Source organism: Molossus molossus, unplaced genomic scaffold, assembly GCF_014108415.1.
Source record: "Molossus molossus isolate mMolMol1 unplaced genomic scaffold, mMolMol1.p scaffold_m16_p_3, whole genome shotgun sequence".
Taxonomy (NCBI): domain Eukaryota; kingdom Metazoa; phylum Chordata; class Mammalia; order Chiroptera; family Molossidae; genus Molossus; species Molossus molossus.
The window spans coordinates 40,528,060-40,550,616 of record NW_023425366.1 but is presented as its reverse complement, the minus strand read 5'-3'; the positions used below and the strand labels follow the sequence as shown (position 1 = coordinate 40,550,616).

General features: G+C 37.7%; 1 protein-coding gene across 1 annotated transcript in view; it reads right to left on the bottom strand.

The window, feature by feature from the left end:
* Window positions 1-1,943: 1,943 nt before the first annotated feature.
* Window positions 1,944-22,557, bottom strand: part of NDUFAF2 (NADH:ubiquinone oxidoreductase complex assembly factor 2) — a 155,732-nt gene continuing 135,118 nt past the window's right edge. Inside the window, exon 4 of the mRNA XM_036280482.1 lies at window positions 1,944-2,219. Coding sequence (XP_036136375.1) covers window positions 1,977-2,219 — 243 coding nt within the window. The 3' untranslated portion in view covers window positions 1,944-1,976. The remainder of the gene's footprint in view (window positions 2,220-22,557) is intronic.

Genomic DNA, 22,557 nt, shown 5'->3' with positions numbered 1-22,557 from the left:
TAAAATGAACATTTTTTGAAATTAAATACTGCATAGGTTTGAAGTCTGTCTTGAAAAGATAAAAAACATTTCATTTAAAAAATTATAAATGCCCCAAATATGACTGTTTAAAATATGAAATATTGTGAACAAGTTAATATGTTATTTAATGCTTTAATTCTGCTTTGCATGTGCCTGGCCTAAAAGCCAAGTATAATGAAAAGATCGTTAATTAGGCCAACATTACAGTTCAGTTTTTATAGGACATTTAACTCTGTTCTGATCCTACCGAACAGCATAACCACTCATCCTAAAAATGCCAGCCTTGAGGAAAGGAGTATGGATGGGTTACTACAAACTTCTGTATCCGTCAAAATCCCTTTGAAAGTGCATACTCTACTAATGATAGTGGGCCAGTACCATCTTTCTTTAACATAAGGTATTTTCCCACAAGGACTTGGCTTGATTTTTTGTTTGTTTGTTTGCTGCTTATGTAAAACATTTTAAATGAAAACTATAAAAATTAAAATCAATGTAAACTCTGTCATATGTTAAGATGTCTATACACAGGCCATATATATGGCAAACATAAAATATGTGTACAGAATACAGTAAGCTAATATGAATTTCACAATAGAAATATTCTAGCATGTTAGAAATTTACAATTTTCCCATAATCCAGGATTCAAGAACATCTTAATCTTAATTTACAATCAATTATACTACAAATTTTAAATTGCCTAGTGGCTAGCTCCTTTTTTGCTTCTGTGGTAAAATGTACTGTTTGTACTGTTACTTTGTAATGATATAAAGAGACAGAATGATTAACCTGATGGTAACAGAGCTGCTGGAATATTAGTATTACCACTTAGTGGCTTTGTCATTCAGTAAGTTTGTTATAGTGATTACATTTGTTTACTTGTTTTAGTATAATATTTCATAAAGTATTTTTCTGTAGTTTATTAAGCAATAAAAATTTTTACTATCTATTAAGTAAAAATCTTAACCTATGTTTTTAGTTGATTGTTAACACTTAACCAAGTATTTCCTTACATTATTCAGGGTGTTAAAATGTTTACATTTATTCAGTACATAATTATGGAGTGCCTATTATAATGCCAAACACTGTGAAAAGACCTCTGCATCAAAAGTCTAATTAGCAACAAAACTTGGTTGTATACTTCAGAAAAATATATGACCCTTCAAAAATATTTTTGTATAAAATTAATGTGGTCATCTGTCTACATTTTTCTTCAATATACAAGCCACTGGAATCCCCACTATCAATGGAACTGCTCTCTTAAAACCCTCCCCTAGTTTCCATTTTCTCAAAGTAATCTTTAATTTCATGGAATACTAGTTATTATACTATTTCTGTTTACTGTTCAGATTTTTGTGATGGATTGTCTGCTTCTATTAGTCCTAATTCCTGTCTTCAACTCCAGCCTCAATCCATAAGCTAGCTTTTGTCCCATCTATTCATCAAGACTGTTATGGTTTCTTTTCCCCGCTTATCAAATAAATTTTCTTGGCCTAAAAATGTTTTATTTAATTTTATGTTCTTGATTAGCCCTTAACATTGTATAGAATGCCTCTTTAGAAATAGCCGTCTTCTCATTTTTTTCTTTTATATTTGATCATTTAGGAGAGCCTCACTATCCTTATCATTTCTACCAAGATATATCTTGGGGGTTCTGAAATGATAAGGATCCAAAATCTTGGCATTTACAGCTACATGATACTTCTTATGGAAGCAACCCAAGGAGGGAAAAACAGCACATTCATAAACAGAATGATGACTAAATCAAATGAAGGATTTAGTCTAAAAGAAGTTAGGTTTCTATAATTCATACCTCACATTTCTTATGCATACTGAAAATGAGTTCTTAAGCTTCATGGAACAGAGAACTGTACAGTCAAAATCACAAAGTAATTTTTTATTTTTATTAAAATAGTCACATACATATATATAAATGAAATGTTTTACCACAGTGCATTCATTCATTGTGCTTCTTGCTGTCTTGTGGCATCCAGGATCCTGGTTGAAAGGTTTTACCAGTGCTGGTGGGAGCCACTGTGGGTTCATCCTTTCCGAAGTATGGAGCAGAAGCATGCCCTTTAATCTGAGTTTCAACTGGTGGAGTCAAGAGTTCAGTGCTTTCTTTACTAGGGAGTTTTTCATAGAAGTCTTTGCTTTTTATTTTAATTTCTTCTCTATATTTTTCATTCTTTAGTATTTCCTGTAGGAATATACAAATAGAAGAAATTTAAAGTTATAGTTAGAAGAAAACCCAACCTATAGATTTTATGAAAAAATAGTAAAAAATAAAGTACGTACATAAATACTTGCTTTGCATTCAAATAATACATACATATGTGCAAGATAAGTCTGAAAAAGCTATCTGACTATATACCAGTTTAATTTGAATTAAACAGCTCTGTCCTCACATACTATAAAAGACGTGAAGGACCACAACAGAAACATTTACTACCCAATAAGTGAGACAAACTTACTTAGCATGAAATATTACACAAGACCACAACAGTCACTAGCAAACATTTTCTAAGCTTAACAGCTATATTCTGCTTCAAAACTAATCATCAGTGATCATACTTTTTACAGAAGTGAAGGTATGATGGCCCCAGAATGATGCCCCTACTAGTCTCCTCTGTGGGAGTTAAAGCATGAATGCTAAGGCCATCCTCTGTCCTGCCAGAACCAAGCCCCACCTTCTTCCCTTTCTGCTCTGGAGTGGTATGGCAGTGAAGAGGAGGAACGGAATCAGTTTAGAATGCCCTACACATCAGTTCCAGGGAGACACTTTGCAACTGGAAATTGCAAATCAGTGCAAGCAATTTGTGCAATGCAGCCTGTCTCTCAGATTAGCTATTCTGTCTGTATGGATCTATACCATATATTACAAGGAATCTATTACTGTATTTCACTGAATACGAGGCCATCAAATTTAAGAAGCACCACTGTTATTTGTACCACTAAAATAGGCAATTATACTCCTTCATACCTGGTTTGAGAAATGGTAAAATTTGAAAAGATGTGCATCTCAAAAACTGATGCAATATGATCATCACATCTTTGTGTTGATTACTTCATCCTCTTCTATCTTGACAGTGATTATTTCTAAATGGGTGAAATTTATAATGTTCTTTTTGTTATGGTATTTTCTGATTTTAAAAAGAACTTTTATAATATGAAAAAAAAAAATCTTGTTACTGTAACTACCATTTGACAACACCAAGTACTCCCAAGTTAATTTTTTATTTTAACACTTTAAAATATGACACTTAACAGCAACATCTAGGTATATAAATGTATGATACAATCTTGGTTAATAAAGTGAATTTCAAATAATAAGTCCTTTAAAAACGTAAACACCAATATTTATTTATTTTTTAAACTTATCTTTATTGTTGAATGTATTATAGATGTGTCCCCTTTTTCCCCCCATTGACCCCCTCATCCCCAATCCTGCCCCTCTCCTGTCAGTGTCTGTTGGTTATGCATATATGCATAGAAGTTCTTTGGTTTATCTCATCTCGCTCTCCCTCCCTCGACCCTTTGAGGTTCATCTGTCTAACAACGAATCTGTACTTCTTAATTCCTTAATCTTTTTCACCCATCCCTCCAGCCCCTGCCCATCTGGCAAGCAACAAAAAGTTCTCTATATCTGAGTCTGTTTCTATTCTGCTTGTTCATTTGGTTTATAGATTCAATTGTTGATGGAGATGTATTAATTGCCATTTTATTGTTCATATTTTTGTTCTTCTCCTTCAACATTTCATATAATACTGGTTTGTCCGGCCGGTGTGGCTCAGTGGTTGAGCATCGACCCATGCCCCAAGAGGTTGCCAGTTTGATTCCCGATCAGGACACATGCCCAGGTTGTGGGCCAGACCCCAGTGGGGGTATGCAGGAGGTAGCCAATTGATGTTCTCTCTCATTGATGTTTCTATCTCTCTCTCCCTCTCCCTTCCTCTCTTTCAAAAATCAATAAAGGAAAAAAAAAAATACTGGTTAGGTGATGATGACGGTAAACTGTTGATATGTCCATCAATACTAAATGATAGTTTTGCAAGATAGAGTAATATTGGTTGTAGGTCGTTGCTTTTCTTCACCTTGAATATCTCTTGCCACTCCTTTCTGGCCTGCAAAGTTTCTTTTGAGAAATCAGCTGACAGTCTTTTGGAAGCTCCTTGGTAGGTAACAAACTGCTTTTCTCTTGCTGCTTTTAAGATTCTCTTTTTGTCCTAAACCTTTGGCATTTTGATGATGATGTGTCTTGGTGTGGACCTCTTTGGGTTCATCTTGTTTGGGACTCTCTGTGCTTCCTGGACTTGTATGTCTGTTTCCTTCATCAAGTTAGGGAAGTTTTCTGTCATTATTTTTTCAAATAGGTTTTCAATTTCTTGCTCTCTCTTCTCCTTCTGGCACTCCTATCATGCAAATGTTGGCACACTTGAAGTTGTCACAGAGGATCATTACACTATCTTCATTTTTTGGATTCTTTTTTCTTTAAAAAAATTTTTTTTTATTGATTTTTAGGGAAAGAGGAAGGGAGAGGGAGAGAGAGATAGAAACTGATGAAAGAGAACATCGATCGGCTGCCTCCTGTATGCCCCCCGCTTTGGGGACTGGGCACACAACCTGGGCATGTGCCCTGACCGGGAATCAAACTGGCGACCTCTTGGTGCATGAGTCAACACTCAACCACTGAACCACACCAGCTGGGTGGATTCTGTTTTTCTTTTTGCTATTCTGATTGGGTGTTTTTTGCTTCCTTATATTCCAAATTGATGATTTGCTTCTTGGCTTTTTCTACTCTACTATTGATTCCCTGTAAATTATTCTTTATTTCAATTAGGGCATCCTTCATTTCTGACTGGTCCTTTTTTATGTTGTTGATGGTCTCACTAAGTTCCTTGGAGTTCTCTTTAAGTTCCTTCAAGGCCTCCCTAGGTTCTTTAAATGTCTCACTAAATTCCTTGAGCAACCTTATAACAAGTGTTTTGAACTCTGCATCTGATTGATTGCTTATCTCCATTTTGTTTAGTTTTCTTCCCGGAGTTTTGATCTTTTCTTTCATTTGGGACATGTTTCTTTGTCTCCTCATTTAGGCTGCTTTCCTGTGATTGTTTCTACGTATTAGGTAGAGTTGCTATGTCGCTTAGGCTTCATAGGGTGGCCTATTATTGTAGGTGTCCAGTGGCACAGCCTTCCTGATCACCCCAGCTGGGCTCTTGAGGTTCACCCCTAGTGTGGACTGTATACCCTTTTGTTATAATTGAGTCTTGATTGCTATTGGCACATCAGTGGTAGGGATTTATTCAGGCTAATCAGCTGCAAGGCTGGCTGTGCCCACTGACCTCTGACTACCTTGGAGGATCAGCAGTGTAGAGGCCCACCACACAGAGCAAGACTTATTTTATCAGGGCTCTGGTACCCACTGAGTCCACTCATTGAGTGTGTCACTTGTGGAGGTGGTTGGGTAGTGGTGTTTCGATGTGGTCTGAAGCTGTCCACTGGGTGTGTTGGCTCTGGGGTAAGGTCATCCACTGCCTGTGTTCTATCCAGGGCCACCCAGCATAAGCTGCAAAGTGATCTGTCAATCTGCTTCTTGTGCTGAGCTTGGAGGTGCCCAGGAGAAGCCAGGTTGTGAACCAAGGCTGGTTGCTTCTAGTGCCAGGCCTGGGGCCACCTAATGAGAGGTATGGGGCTCACTGAGACCAGATGCTGCTCATTTGAAAGATTTTAGGAAACTCTGAAGCAGGAGCCAAGACAGGCAACCCTATGATAAAGCCACTGGAAATAGCTTGGGTGGGCCTGAAGGTTGGGTGGGGCAGGGCCTCAGGGAATGACCAGGGTGGGGACAACAGTGTGAGCCAGGTTGCTGGAGTCCCAGCTATAGTGCTGTCTGCTGCCACAAGGAAGGGCTCACCAAAGAAACAAAGGCCACCACCAGCACATCTGTCCAGGAGAAAGCCGCCTCTCCACCCCTCGCCCCAAGGCCAAACAGCCCAGTTCTTCCCTGTATGTCTCTGGTGTCTTTCAAGCTGCCTCCCCTCCGAGTTTAGAGGAAGCAAGTCCAAGTGGGGGCCCTTTAAGAGGAGCTTCCTGGGGCTCCAGAAGCTTCAGCCTCCCTGAGCCTCAGTTCCCGCTAGTTTTTACAGCCAGAAGTTAAGGGGACTTCTCTTCTTGGCAATGGAACCCTGAGCTGGATACCTGGTGTGGGATGGGGACCCCTCACTCCTCAGGGAGGACCTTCACAGCCGAGGTATTCCTCCTGATTTATATCCACCACACGTGGATGTGAGACCAGCCAGTCTGCACCTCCACCCCTCCTACCAGTCTCGTTGTGGCTGCTTCTTTAATTTCGTAGCTGTAGGACTTGATTTCAGGTGGTTCTGAAGGATGGTTGTGCTGTAGTTTAGTTGTAATTTTGACGTGGTCGTGGGAGGAGGTGATACTGTGTTTACCTACACTGCCATCTTGACCGGAAGTCTAAACACCAATATTTAAATCACATTTTTTTTTTCATCCAAGGCCATTTTTCCATTTTTTGTTGAGGTAGAGTGGGAGGGAGAGAGAGGAACAGAGAGAGGAAGATAGAAATATTGACATGAAAGGGACACATCGAGTGGCTGCCACCCACACGACCAACCAGGGCCAGGGACAAACTGCAACCGAGGTATGTACCCTTAGCAGGAACCAAACCCTGTCTCTCTGGACCGCAGGCCAACGCTCTAACCGCTGAGCCAAACCGGCCAGGGCTAAAATCACATTTTAAATAATGGTTTGTGCCCTGGCCAGTTTTGCTCAGTGGTTAGAGCGTTGGCCTGTGGTCCAGAGAGACCTGGGTTCGGTTCCCGCTAAGGGCGCATACCTCAGTTGCAGTTTGTCCCTGGCCCTGGTTGGTTGTGCGGGTGGCAGCCACTTGATGTGTCCCTTTCACATCGATGTTTCTCTCTCTCTCTCTTCCTCTCTCTCCCTCCCAGTCTATCTGAACAAAAAATGGAAAAATGTCCTCGGGTGAGGATTAAAAATAATAATAATAATAATGGTTTGTACTTGAAGGGAAAAAAAGTTTTGGGGAGTTACAGTGTTACAGACTTTTAGCTTTAGACACAAAGAAGTCCCATCTAATGAAACCCCAGCCCCCAAAGCAAACATGTGAGGGGAAGAATATAAATATTCTTGTAATTTCCACAAAATAGACCAATTCTCTACAAGTAGTTTAATAACCCAGAGACTGAGTTTAGGGGCAGTTGCTTTGAGTGAGGGTGAGAGTAGTCTTTGCCTCTCATATACCCTGTAGAATTCTCAGGTGAGGTGACAGTAGAAGAAGTATAAGAAGTATAAGAAGTATAAGTATAAGTAGAAGTAGAAGTAGAAGTAGAAAAAGAAGTAGAAGTAGAAGAAGTAGAAGTAGAAGTAGAAAAAGAAGTAGTAGTAGAAGTAGAAGTAGAAGTAGAAGTAGAAGTAGAAGTAGAAGTAGTAGAAGTAGAAGTAGAAGAAGAAGAAGTAGAAGTAGAAGTAGAAGAAGAAGTAGAAGAAGTAGAAGAAGAAGTAGAAGTAGAAGTAGAAGAAGAAGTAGAAGAAGAAGTAGAAGTAGAAGAAGTAGAAGTAGAAGTAGAAGAAGTAGAAGAAGAAGTAGAAATAGAAGTAGTAGAAGTAGAAGTAGAAGAAGTAGAAGAAATAGAAGTAGAAGTAGAAGTAGAAGTAGAAGAAGTAGAAGAAGTAGAAGAAGTAGAAGAAGTAGAAGAAGAAGGAGAAGGAGAAGGAGAAGGAGAAGGAGAAGGAGAAGGAGAAGAAGAAGGAGAAGAAGAAGAATTAGAAGTGGAAGCAGAAGCAGAAGCAGAAGCAGAAGTAGTAGAAGAAAATACTTTCCCATATCTCCATACTCTTCAAGATCCTCTGTGAACTGCTGTGTCTTCATGGAAGTTCTTTCTCTTGAGCAGACTGAAAGGTTCAGGACTGAGTTGAATAGCACTAGTAACCCAATGCAGGTTTTTGTATGAGGATCAGTCACATGGCCTGAAGCTGATGATGCCTACTTTATTTACTTCAGTTCTACTGCTGCAGTCTTACAGCTGGTGCAAGCCTGCCTTCTGCATAAAAGGAAATAGATGCAGAGTGCTGTTCTTTTTTCTTGCCTTCACATAATTTCTCTTTACTCACCATTACTCTGCCCAGTCAGTTTCTTAAAACAACTACTTAGGCAAATGGAAAGCCAATCAGAATATGTTAATTAATTTAACATATGAAGATGGAGTAAAGATTTCAGGGTTGAAAAACATGGAGACTATAATTTTTCCTAGAAAAGAATTTTCATTTTTGTCTTTTTAAACAAAACTAATTGTTATCAGACCACTTGCTAACAACTTCCAGGAAAATTAAACAGAACATAAATCATTTATGAAGGAAATCTAGTTCTGTAAATATTTGGAATAGAAAAAATGAAAGTAGTTAGGTAGAAAAATAGAAATTTGTAGACTTATAGATAAACAAGTCATTTTGTAAGAAAGCCTATTTTACAGTAGACACTGCCACAAAGCATGAATTTTCCTTATATTTCCCTGGAAAAGTATCACCTTAAGTCTCAATATATTTATCAGCAAAAACAGTATCTTTCAGTGTTTGTATAGGGATAAACCAAGAGTAAGTGGGTCTTCCTTTACATAAATATTTATATATTAGAATAAGTATTTATACTTTTACATAGTGCTTTTCTTCCTGTCAATTAATATTCTTTAGCATTAAAAATATATATATATGGGTGTGTGGAATTTTATTACTTGCACTGTAACGTGATTTATCTAATGAATATCTCACTGTTTCCAGTATTTCACTTTTCATTTTGAAAAACAGCACTGTGATGATCATTCACATAGACAGTTCCTTGACACAAACAAATATAGTTTTCAATTCCAAATCTACGTCTTACTAGCTGTGACACTAAGGAAGTCACTTAACTTTTTTCAGTTTCAGTTTCTTCATCAGAAAGTGAGAAGTGACAGTACATGTATAAATATTTACATCTTAATACTTATGTGTATACTGTTCACTTTGTTAGGTCTTCCAGAAGTTTCTTAAAAGTGGTTAAGAACGTGGGCTTGAAGCAATGCTCTCTGCATACAAATCCCACTTTGGTCATTTTCTAGATGGGTGACCCTGTCAATGTTGCTTAACCTTTGTGTCTCAGTTTTCTCACGTGTAAATGGACATAACAATACTGTCTTGTTCAATGGGCTACTTTAGGGATTAGGAAAGAACTGGCTGTTGAACAGGGATTGTACAACAAAAAGGGTACAGGTGGATTTTTACTTTATTTTATTTTTTCTTTATTGATTTTAGAGAGAGAGGAAGGGAGAAAGAGAGAGAGAGATAGAAACATCAATGAGAGAACATCGACTGGCCACCTCCTGCATGCCCCTCACTGGGGATTTGGCCCACAACCTGGGCATGTTCCCTGACTGGGAGTCAAACCAGCAACCTCTTGGTGCATGGGTCGACACTCAACCGCTGAGCCATACCAGGTACGCTACAGGTGGATTTTTAATTATGATTGTTTATTTCAGTCCATTAAAAAATAAACATACCAAAACTTTTATCCACTCCTCTTTCTCATCTCAGGGTACAAATATAGTTTCAATACTTATACTTTAAGTACTTAACATTTTTAACCCACTAGTTTATGACATACATTGAGTAACTATTTATAGTGAAAATTTTGTAAATAGCAGAATCCCCACATCAATATTCATAATTTTCTAGGATGAAAAGTCTCCAATGTTTTAATGTGACAGCCTCCAACAAAGAAGGCAACCATTACCAGTGGATTGAGATAAAAAGTGTTAGTAAGATATAATCTACAGGCTTGAGAAAAAGACAGAGTAATTGGTGCCAGACTAGTCCTCTGCCATAAACTAGAAAACTGAACAAAAAATAATACACTTTTCAGATAGTAAACAACAAGCAGTGCAATACTATGATATCTAAGGAAAACAAATGAGATAAGCCCTGTATCACCTCAGCTTTCTGTGTTGTAGCATATTATGCACTGCTGCAGAGAGTTGAGGAACCCAAGCAGAAGTTGGATATCTCATTAAACTAAAGAGAGAGAGATCATTAAGGAGACTGAGGAAGCTGAAATTTGGGGGGCAGAGAAAGTACTAGAAATCAGCATAGGGGTCCACTTGAGTACTGAACTGGACATTAAGCTGTATGTCAGTAGAAGGAGACTCTAGAGGGCCAGGAAGGTCAATTCCTGGCTAAAGAATAACTATCTAAAGTTGTAAACTGAACAACTTCTGGAGTTTGCATGAGACTTGGAGACATTCAAGTTCTAATTAGCTAGAGATTTCTCACTGAACAAGTCCGGGCATTCATATAAAACTTCTGAAAGATCTCTCTTTAGGAGTAAGGATAAACTGGCATGTAACTAGAGGTAACTCTAGACTTGCATTATTTAATACAGTAGCTACCAGTGACACATTGTTATTTAAATTAATTAAAATAAAATAATCCAGTCCCTCAGTTGCAACAGACACATTTCAAGTGTTTAGTAGCCAAATGTGACTAGTGGCTACCATATCAGAAAGTGCAGATATAAAATATTTCCATCATTGCAAAAACCCCTTTTAGACAGCACTGCTCTAGATCTACTCTAACAGAAGTTAAAAATAAGTCTCCAAAAGTTTGCACTGATTCACATCTAAAATAATGTACTCCCAAACAAAACTCAACATTTTTTAAAGGAAGTCAACAAAATCCAGACAGTAAACCATATACTATTTCATTTTTCATCATTCAATCAAGAAATGAAGAAGAAAAGTGTGATCTAAAACCAGTCAATAGAAAAAGAACCTAACATGACAGAAATGATGGAATTAACAGAAAAGGACTTTATCACAACTACTAGAAATATGTTCAAAGGCCTAAAAGAAAAATGAACATAAAAAAAGAAATAGAAACTATATTTAAAAACCAAATGGAACTTCTAGAGGTTAAAAATACAACATGTGAAATATATAAAAAAAATGTAATGCATATGCTTAACAGCAGACTAGACACCACAGAAGAACAATGGATATAAAAACAAGGCCATAGAAACCATTCAAATTGAAGTAAGAGAGAGAAAAAGTTTAAAAAGTGAACTAGAGTCTTAGTGAGCTGTAGGACAATATCATGAAGTCCAACATACATGTAATTGGAGTCACTTAAGAGAAAGGAGAGGGAAGACAGAAAATGATGACTGAAGATATTCCAAGTAGATAAATATATAAGTCTACATATCCAAGGGACTAAAAACCACAAACAAAAAACACTCCAAGTAGGATAAATACAAAGCCAAAGCACTTCAAAATCAATTGATAAATAGAAAATGTTAAAATCAGCTACTGAAAAAAGACATATTTATACAACAGACTAAGGTAAAAAATACTGCCTGAGGCTCAGTTAGTTGGAGCATTGTCCCATACACCAAAAGGTTGCAGGTTTGATTCCCAGTCAGGTGTGTATGGGAGGCAACCAATCAATGTATCTCTCTCTTACTATCCTCTCCTCTGTCTCTAAAATCAATGGTAACATATTCTCAGGTGAGAATTTTAAAAATAAATAAAAATAAGTAAATAAATAAGTAGATAAATAAATAAATACTAGAGTTCTCATCAGAAACAATGCAAGGTATAAAACAATAGAATTAATGTGCTAAAAGAAAAGAAAAACTTTCAACTTTGAATCCTATATCCAGTGAAAATATCCCTAAAAAAACAAAGGCATCATAATATTTTGAGACAAATAAAGGTTGAATTTGTCACAAGCTAGCCTCTTCTACAAGAAACATTAAAGGAAGTACTTTAGGCTGAAGGAAAATGATATGACACAAATTCGAATCTACTTAAAGGAAAGAACAGTGCCAGAAATGATCAGAATAAAGCACTTAATTGCAGAGGAAAATGCTAGATTTTGGACATTCTGCTAGGTACTTAATGCCCTCCCTATAACTTTATGTCCATCCACTCTAAAATCCTTCAGCACATGAGAAACATCATCATACTGTTTACTGAAACTACTACTACGGTTTTTGAAGCTTATTATGATTGTACCCCCACCAACAGGTCTTTTCAAGCTTTGTAAAGATATCAGTTACCACTAAGTTGAGGAGAAGTGCAGCCTGAAAGGCAAGAGGACTGTAGTGATCATATGCAGCCCTCAAATTAAAAACAACTATCTGGGAGGCAAGACAATGCTCATTCCCTCCTTATTCCCATCCAACAAAGAGCATCTGCCCACCAAGCCTTCCATGTCTTACACCATTGTCCTGGCTTCCCTGGCCTGGGACTTGAAGCAGTATGTCAACAATGAAACTTCTCCATCTGAAGCTGAGTGCAGTGGAGTTGACAATTAGAAAGTCATGCATGAGCTCAACCCCATTCTAAGAAGGTCACATCAAAGAGTGGAATGAAGTGTTGAAGAATATTAATCTCAGGGAAGAAGAGAAAGTAACCATAATGACAACAGAGAAAGCATGAGCTGTATCAAATCTGTTATTTTAAACTTTTCCTTAAATATATCCTCTATGAATGATTATTGTTCTGTGACAACTTCTCTCCTTCTAACAGACAGTTGGAATGTTCAGTTGGAGCAAATTTGCTTATGCTTGAGTTGTTTAAGGAACCTTGATATTGGGAAAACAAATATTCATTTGTTAAAGTATTATGTATTAAGTATTTGAATTCACAGTTGTTGTTTTTTTTGTTTTGTTTTTATGTCAGATTATAAATTAGCATTGTTTGTGAAGGATTGCATTAAAAAAAAAAGAAAGAAAAGCTCTGGATGCCTTTAACAAACTCACTCTTGTTTTTGTATAATAGTCAAGGTAATGATTATTTATTGTGTACTAATAATTCAATGATGTGAACTCAAGCATACAAAAGGTTGTAGCTCAAGTCCTTTCCAATGCCAATTCTTTGCTAAGAGCCCTGCTTAACATTCCTACTGCTAACTGTACTGTTGATGTATTCAATGCTGTAAATTGCTAAGTGTGGTAATGATAAAAGGCTTTTAAAGTTTTTTTTGTTTTTGTTTTTTTAATTAATAAAATACAGCCCAGCTGGTGTGGCTCTGTGGTTGAGCGTCAACCCATGCACCAAGAGGTTGCCGGTTTGACTCCCGGTCAGGGCACATGCCCAGGTTGTGGGCCTGATCCCCAGTGGGGAACATGCAGGAGGTGGCCAATCGATGTTCTCTCTAACCTCTCATCGATGTTTCTATCTCTCTCTCCCTCTCCCTTCCTCTCTCTCTCTCAAATTAATAAAGAAAAAAAATTAATAAAATACAGACAAAAACAAAGCTTGAAAATGCAGTCTACTAATATGTTGACTTACAGCTCATGCATAGACCTTAGGCACAATATAGTCCCACTCTAATCATACATTTTCTTATGTGAAATTCTAGTATACACAAATTTTCCAGGATGGTTAAAAAAAAAAAATCAGCTTTAATATATAGTTATAGCTGTGGAATGTATTAGTAACAGAACTACAAAAAAGAGGTAAAAAAATGGCAGACTAGGACCAAGGTCTCTGTGATGACGCCTTGGGGGAGATAAAGGGAACTGAGGCAATGTAAACCTGAACCTTGAACTGCACTCTAGGATCTAAGAAGAGAGAGTGCTGACCCAAGAGTTCCTTGATGAAGTTATACTGACTGGAAGAAATTTAGTTTACTCAATGAGTGTTGGGAAAAGAGAAAGGCTGAGAAATATAATTGAGTTAAAAAGTTACCCAAAGATTTTTCTGTCTAGTGTATCCCAGCCATTCTGCATCTCTGGGGCCATATTTGGACCAGAGGTGTGGGAGTGAACAACTCTGGGTCTATACTATTAAGTAAAATTGAACATTTGGATGCAGCTCTAAGCACACATATAATACATTTTAGAAATATCATCTGATATTACACATATACCTAGTGAATAATAAACTGTAAATACAAATAATAAGTGTACTGTTATTACTAATTTAAGATATTTAAAATGTCACTAGTGTTTTTTAATTTAGTGTGCTTATATATGTTTGTGCCATATGTATGTATAAATAAAAACAAATAATGGTTTAATAATATGATTCAAGACCTGAATTTCCTAACCCTATATCTCTCTTTCAAGTCTCAACCTAGTCAATTGAGAATTCTTCTATCAAGGAGTACTTCAGTAATATTATCTCTATACATATATATGATGCTGATGGTGTTATATTTATGTTAAAATTCCATAATAGACTTCAAAATTATTTGACAATTATATCTAGAATGAAAAAGAGCTAATAAACAATCAATTCTTTCTCAGGGAATAATAAAGTTAGTTTTAAAAATGCTATGAATCCAGCTAGGAAAAAAGACAGAAAAAATATATATGTACATATCATAATCCATTTCTTCGCTGATGTTCTGGCTCCACATTTCTCTTTAGTATTTATACATGGTCTCCATTTGGCTTCAAGTACTTGTGAATAAAAGTATGCCATATATAACTATGTTCAAACGTAAGTATAAAACACATTTCAAGATAAAATCTAAATACAGTTGAAAGTAAGTTCAACAGTACTTCATTGTTAGAAAGTTTACTATATTCAGGAGCAAGCAAAGACTTAGGACTTGGTCTTATGGATAATGACAACATTGTCCATGACGCTGGATGTTTGTTAGTCTTCCATGGAAACAAAATCATGGCCGTTTCATAGTGATCAAGTTATATTACATACAAAAACAGGAGCCTGAGTTTTTAAAAAGTTTTAATTTAAAATTATAAATCAGCAATAATTTGTGGCAAAAGCTTAATATATCTTTAATAAACTGGTTCTAGAAATATACTTTTCAAAATGCACATTTTTGGTTTTGTAAATAGATCAACTTTCTAAAATATTTATATTACTAAATATATTCTTCCTAATGCATACATTTTTCAACTATTTCTAGGTATGTGCTATAATATGTAATATAATATATTTGACTTTGATAGCTCCATTAATTTCTTTCTATAATTTAAACTATACATACAAATACTAATTTTGTTTTAATGAATATCAAATATTTTTATATGAGTACATTGACTTTGAGTCAATTTAAAAAAAAAAAACATTTTTGAAGACTACAAAAAGGTAACAGATTATGTGAAAATTTGACATGAAGGGTGTTTCAGGTCCCCAAACCGTAGATGTCAGTTACTGTAAAATGTTCTCATCCAGAAAGTAGCCTCCCAGAATATGCCATACACCTCCCGCCCCACAATCAATATAATTACAATGGAAATTTTGGGAACGACTGTTTCAAATGTTCTAAACTGAATATTCTTTTTACAGTGTCAATGTTGTGAAATACCAAGAAACAATTCAGGCCCAGCAAATGCAATAGAATGCTTAAGCTTGAAAATACTACCAAACTGTTTAATTAAACTACATTTTTTAGTTCTACAAGTTGAACTGCCAGGATAAAATAATGAGGTATAAGATCACCCTTTTCCAATATATGAAAGAAAGAAGAGAAAAAAATGGGGGGAGGTACACAGGTCACCAAAAGGTACTCTGTGTTCAGACTCAAGGTAATGCCTGATAGATTAGTAATCAAAAATGAATTTTTTTTTTTTTTACCCTCACCCGAGGCTACTTTTCCATTTTTTGTACAGATAGAGTGGGAAGGAGAGAGAGGAAGGGAGAGGGAGAGAGAAACATCGACGTGAAGGGACACATCGAGTGGCTGCCACCCGCACGACCAACCAGGGCCAGGGACAAACTGCAACCGAGGTACGTGCCCTTAGCGGGAACCGAACCCGGGTCTCTCTGTACCGCAGGCCGACGCTCTAACCGCTGAGCCAAACCGGCCAGGGCTCAAAAATGAATTTAATCTTGCCTGGATGGGAATAGATACCAAAAGGGTAAATAAATGATAGATTAGTCTGATAGCACTGGGTTGCTAAGAAATCTATTAGAATGAAACAACAACCAAGCAAGTTCTACTTTAGCAGAAGCTGCTCCTGGTTTGTGTTCTTGCCATTACTAGTATGCCTCTGCCAAATCAATGTCACATTTAATTTATTTACATTCAAATATACTGCAAACTGACTTTGATCAGTTACAATAATGAAAATTAGACTGGGTTTTATTGTTTTGACATGCTTTCTTGAACTTTTCCCCTGCATTTTTTTCGAAACACTTCTAATTACAAGAAGTTGATCTCAATTATCCTTCTTATTTGAGAAGACAATTGTAAGGTTTGTTTATATTCCTTGCTGGCTAAGAATTTCTGGCACTGAGTTTTCTCTCTTTGAACTTGAGCCAGATTAATTATTAAATCTCAAAATGTCACTAAACTGAACTAATCACAGAGCTTAAATCATTAATAGTTTTGTTGGTGGTATTTCCTTTAATAGTATAAATGAACTTCAATATATATGAAAAAAGATCTTTGAGCATAAAGATAAAATTATTTAACTGAAAAAGAAATTTAGCCATTAAACATCAATAAAAAAAATAATTAGAGTCACTTAACTTTAGTCCTACTTAATTGAATTGCTTTGGTGGGAGACAAAGAAAACTACTCCCTTGTGTGAGAAGGTCAAGACCATAATCCCTGGGAGAGGAAGCAATGTCAGGCCCCATGGCTTTCCAGGTTTAGGCTCCTGAGTAGGAAATAAGTGGCAGAGTAGCTGGAGCCCTGGAGGAAGGAGGAGGTTCCATCTGCAAACAATTGCTAACATTTATTGAGCTGTTATGTGACAGCTGCTGTAGGAAGAAAACAGTTCTCTCCTAGGTTAAGGAAGGGAAGTAGAGGAGTTGGGCAAGAAGAGGTGAGACAGAGTTAGAGAAGCTGCAGCTCCAGCTTTATAGAGTCTGCTCTAGAGAATAAAAAATATGGTGGCCGAAGATTGTCCTGCAAGATACACTCATTCATTCATGCATTTTTCATTCTTTCTTTTACTAAATAAATATATCCCAAGCGCCTACAATTCAAAGCCCTGGGGATACAGAGGACAAAATCTGGCTCTTACTCTTATGGATCTTCCTTGGGAGTGGAGGGGAGAACAGGCAAAGGTGGTGGCTTGCTGCAACACAGACTCATCCAGGAGTCAAGGTAGGGAAGAGCTGGGTAAGCACCAATGGCCAATTATGTGACTAATGCGTGTGGGTTCTTGCCTCTTTTCTCACTCGCTCATTCATTGGTTCCTTCATATATCGAGAGCCCACTATGTGCCAAGGATACAGAGTTAAAAGATATAATTTTTACCTTGTCCTTAAAGAACTCACAATATAGGGAAGAGAGATAGATAAAAATATTAATTAAATTACTATATGATAAGTTCTGTGATATTAAGCAAAGAATGACATGAGCAGAAGGAAAGCTGGTGTTCCTATTATTGTCCACAGGGTGGGGACAAGGGAGTTAGGAATGACTTCCTAGAGAAGGTGATGCCTGAGTCTTAACAACAGGAATTAACCAGAGAATCGAGAAGATCAGGGGCATTCTGGGAAGAGGTAAAGTACACGTTCACAAATATGGAAGAGTAAATCATCACAGCAGAATCAGGACACTGGCAGTGGTTCACACGACATGCAATGTTAGGACATTCCGATTTTATCTTGAAAGCCATGGAGAAATATTTTGAATCTGAAGCAAGAGTAGGTTTCCAGATGAAAGAGTAGAATATTTAACTTGAATTTTAGATAAACAACAAATAATTTTATAGTATAAGTATGTCCTAAATATTACATAGGACATATTTACATTTATAATTATTCATTGTTTGTTTAAAAGCTAAATTTAACAATTTTTTTTTTAGAGAGAGATAAGAAGAGAGAGGGAGAGACAGAAACATCTATGAGAACATTGATTGGCCACCTCCTGCATGCCCCCCACTGGGGATTAGGCTCACAACCTGGGCATGTGCTCTGACTGGGAATCAAACCAGTGACCTCTTCGTGCATGGGTCATCACTCAACCACTGAGCCACACAAGCCGGGCAGGTGCCCTGTATTTTTATTTGAGAAATCTGGCAACCATACCAGAAGACATACATGTTTATACCATGTAAAAGCAAAGTGACTCTGACATCTGTAGAAATTGGACTGGAAGAAGGCAAGACTGGAATAGAGAAGTCAGTTAAGATACTGCAGAAATGCAAGTGAGAAATCATTAGGGCAGGACAAAGGCAATGGTAGGGAGCTGTAGAAGAAAATACAGATTGTTAAGATACTAAAAAGGAAGTCTTTGTCACCAAGTATGTGGAAGTGAACAAGATCAGGACAATCCCCAAGTTTCTAATGAGTGATGAGGGATAATGTCATTGACCATGGTGGGAAATGAAGAAAAAGAAGAGTTTCATTTTAGACATACTGGATTTGAGACAGCTGTAAAATATCCAAATATCTTTTAAATTTTTTATTTTTTTTATCCTCACCTGAGGACATTTTTTTGCATTTATCTTCAGATAGAGCAGGAGGGAGAAAGGGAAGAAGAGAGAGAGAAACATTGGCATGAGAGAGACATATCGACTGGCTGCCACCCACACGACCCCAACCGGGGTCTGGAACAAACTGCAACTGAGGTACATGCCCTTAGCAGGAACCGAACCTGGACTGTGGGCCTACACTCTAACTGTTGAACCAAACTGGCCAGGGCAATATCCAAATATCTTATATCAAACTCTTAGTTCCATCTTCTCAGCCAAAGATCTGAATATTGAAGTACTTCAGGACTCGATTCAAGGTCTTCTTCTTTTTCTATACTTTATCCCTAAGTAATCGTTTAAATGCTGTCTATATACGCTAAAGAATCTCAAATTTCAGGCGTGACCAATCTCCAACCTCCAGAATCATATATCCAACTATCTAATTGATGTGTCCATTTGGATATCTAATAGACATTCTAAATTAAATATGTCCAAGATCACTGGTCACACAATTAACCTACCCTTGAAATGAAAGTTTCTGCCTCCACTTTGTTCTTTCCACCACTCATTACACTTGCACAGTTTCCAGCAAGTCCCACACTGGACTCAACATACAGCTGAGCTTACTATAGTGTTGCCTGACTACAGTGTTCCCCTGACCCCTGGCAGCTTTGCCTTGTTTCAATCGGCCCTTGCCCTATTCCCTTTCTTCACATGCTAAGATACAGACAAGCTTCAAGGTGATACCCCACTGCATATACATTGAGAGGGGCCATCCAGCTAACTGGAAGTCCTGCAAGTTAACTATCACACTCTCAAAGTAGCCTCTTTGACATATAAAATGCACACCAGTGGGTTGGATCTAGGGAGGAGGAAGAGGCTACTGGCATGTCCCCACAGTGGGAAGCATTGCTTCAGCCATCAGCAAGTTAGATCAGCCTCCCTTACACAACTGTGTACACTTACTAAAACTATTCCTATTTTCCCCTTACCTTCTACATTCACTTAGCGCTAAATTTTATTAATTCTTCCTCCAAAATGTATCTTGAATCGTGCAGTTCTTTCCATCTCCATTGCCAACTATTTCCATTTCTTGCCTAGACTACAATAGCCTCCTGATAGGTTTCTTGGTACTCTATGATCTAATGTTCACACTGACCTTTCTTGCTACTTCCCATTAAAAATGTTTAAATGGGGCCTTAGAACAAAACCCAAACTTGCCATGGCAGACAAGGGGATAGTCTGATCAGTTTCTCAATTGCTTCCCAGTTGTGGAGAGTGTGGTGAGCAGACACCTTCCAATGCACGGCCATATCATGGCTTATTAACAAATAGACATTTGGGTTGTTTTAGTCTTTCACTATGCCATATTCTCTATTTCTATTACAAAGAGCCCTGTGGATTATGCCAAATGTACATTTTCACCAGAAGCCTAGAACAATGCCTAGTACATAAAAGGTGCTCAATACTATATACATGTCTCTGTGTGTGTATGTATATGAATATGTATAGGGTATGAAGGGAGATTGATTGATTTTAAGGAATTAATTCACATAATTGTGGAGGCCAGTAAATGCAAATCTTGATGGTAGACTGGCAGACTGGAAACCTAGGGAAGAGGTGATGTTGCATATCAAGTCCAAAAGTAGTCTACAGGCAGGCAGAATGCCCACTTCCTCGGGGGATGTCAGTCTTTTTTCTCTTAATGCCTTCAACTGATTGGATTAGGTCTATGTATGTTATGGAGGGTAATCTAGTTTACTCAAAGCCTATTGATTTAAATGTTAATTTCATCCAAAAAACAAACAAACGAATAAACAAAAACCAAACAAACAATAAATACTTTCACAGCAAAATCTAGACTAGTGTTTTTGACCAAAGTACTGTGACCTAGCCAAGTTGACACAAAAATTAACCATCATAGCAAGAAATACATTTTACTCCACAACTTGGTACACAAATGTATGTATAAGTGTGATATGAAACAATTTCAGGAAATAGTACTTACTCTTAGTAAGGCTTTGTATGCTGGTATTTTCTATTCCATATTTTTTCTACTTCATTAAAAAGAAAAAATACTTATAACCCACTAAATTGATTTCACAATCCATTAATGTATCACATAAATTGAAAAACCCTGTTCTGGATGACACATCCATTTACTCATGTTTTGAAATACTGGTAAAGAAATGCATCACAGTGACACCAGAATGTGATATCTGAGAAGGAAATTAAGTATATTTGAACATAATGAACACATATATATCTGAAAAAATATATAAAAATGCCTAATTCCTTATTACCATAGCAACATCATACACTTAGCAAATGAATATAGTATTTTATCATGGTCATAATATATATTTGAGAATAAAATCTGGCATGCCTAAAGACATAATAAAATCAGAGGCAATCAACAGTGGCTTGGTGTCCTAGAGGGTACATCACCAATAAAATCAATACAATTTTCCTAAACACCATTATCCCATCCCCCAACTTAAAGAAATCCAATTACATCTCATAAAATTGGTCAGCAGCAATTTATTTATTTTTATTTAAAATTATAAAGAAAATCATTACTACTCCAGCATGGAAAGAATAAAAAAGAAAACCACAAGAATTTGTTTTAATGAGATAACTGAAAAAAAGTGTGGATTTAAAAAAACTAGCCTCATTTTAACTCCCTTTTTTCACTCTGGATGAAAGCCCAGTTCTAAAATGTAAATAGGACTTGTCTTAGTGACTGATGATATATGACTCAGAAGGTTAAACTATTCAGAACTAATTCTGTATACTTTCAAATATGCACCTAATAAGTTATAATGAATCTCAGAACAACCTAAGTACAAGTATATCTAAAAATAATGAATAATACAGACTTCTGGTCAAGATGGTGGCATAGGTAAACTCGGTACTCACCTCCTCCCACAACCACATCAAAATTACAACTAAACTACAGAACAACCATCATTCAGAACCACCTGAAATATAGCTGAACAGAAGTCCTACAACTATGAAACTTAAGAAGCAGCCACAATGAGACTGGTAGGAGGGGCAAAGGCATGGATGGGCTGGTCCCACACCCACGTGTGGCAGATACAAATCAGGAGGGACACTTTGGCTGTGAAGGTCCTCCCTGAAGAGTGTGGGGTCCCTGTCCTACATCAGGCCCCCAGATCAGGGTTCCAGTGCCGAAAAGAGAAGTCCCCTTAACTTCTGGCTGTATAAACTAGCGGGAACTGAGGCTCAGGGAGGCAGAGGCTTTTAAAGTCCCCGGCAGTTCCGCTTAAGAATCCCACATGAGCCCTGGCCGGTTTGGCTCAGCGGTTGGAGCGTCGGCCTGCGGTACAGAGAGTCCCGGGTTCGGTTCCCGCTAAGGGCACGTACCTCGGTTGCAGTTTGTCCCCGGCCCTGGTTGGTCGTGCGGGTGGCAGCCACTCGATGTGTCCCTTCACATCGATGTTTCTCTCTCTCTCTCTCTTCCTCTCTCTCCCTCCCGCTCTATCTGAACAAAAAATGGAAAAACGTCCTTAGGTGAGGATAAAAAAATAAAATAAAAAAAAAAGAATCCCACACGAGGACTTAGTCAGAGGGCTCCCTCCAGGCTCCACCATACAGGATGCAGCTTGAAAGGCACCAGAGACATATCAGGAAGAACTGAGTTGTTTGGCATTGGGGCAGAGGGGAGAGGGCTGGAAAGGCAGCTTTCTTCTGGAGAGATGTGCTGGCAGTGGCCATTTTTCTCTTGGGTGAGCCCTCCCCCAAAAGGGCTGGCAAAAGGGCACCATATTTGGGACTCCAGTATTTGGCTCACACTGTTTTCCCTGCCCTGGTGATTCCCTGAGGCCCTGCCCAACCCAATTTTTGGGACGACCCAATCTGTTTCCAGTGGCTTTATCTTAGGATTGACCTGTCTTGACTCCTGCTTCAGATCTTCCTAAATTCTCTCCAACAAGCAGCATCTGGCCTCAGTGAGCCCCATACCTCTTGCTAAGTGGCCCGAGGCCTGGTGCTAGAAGCAGCCAGCCTTGGTTCACAGCTTGGCTTTGCCTGGGCACCTCCAAGCCCAGCACAAGAAACAGCCATTGGCAGATCACTTTGTAGCTTATGCCTGGCGGTC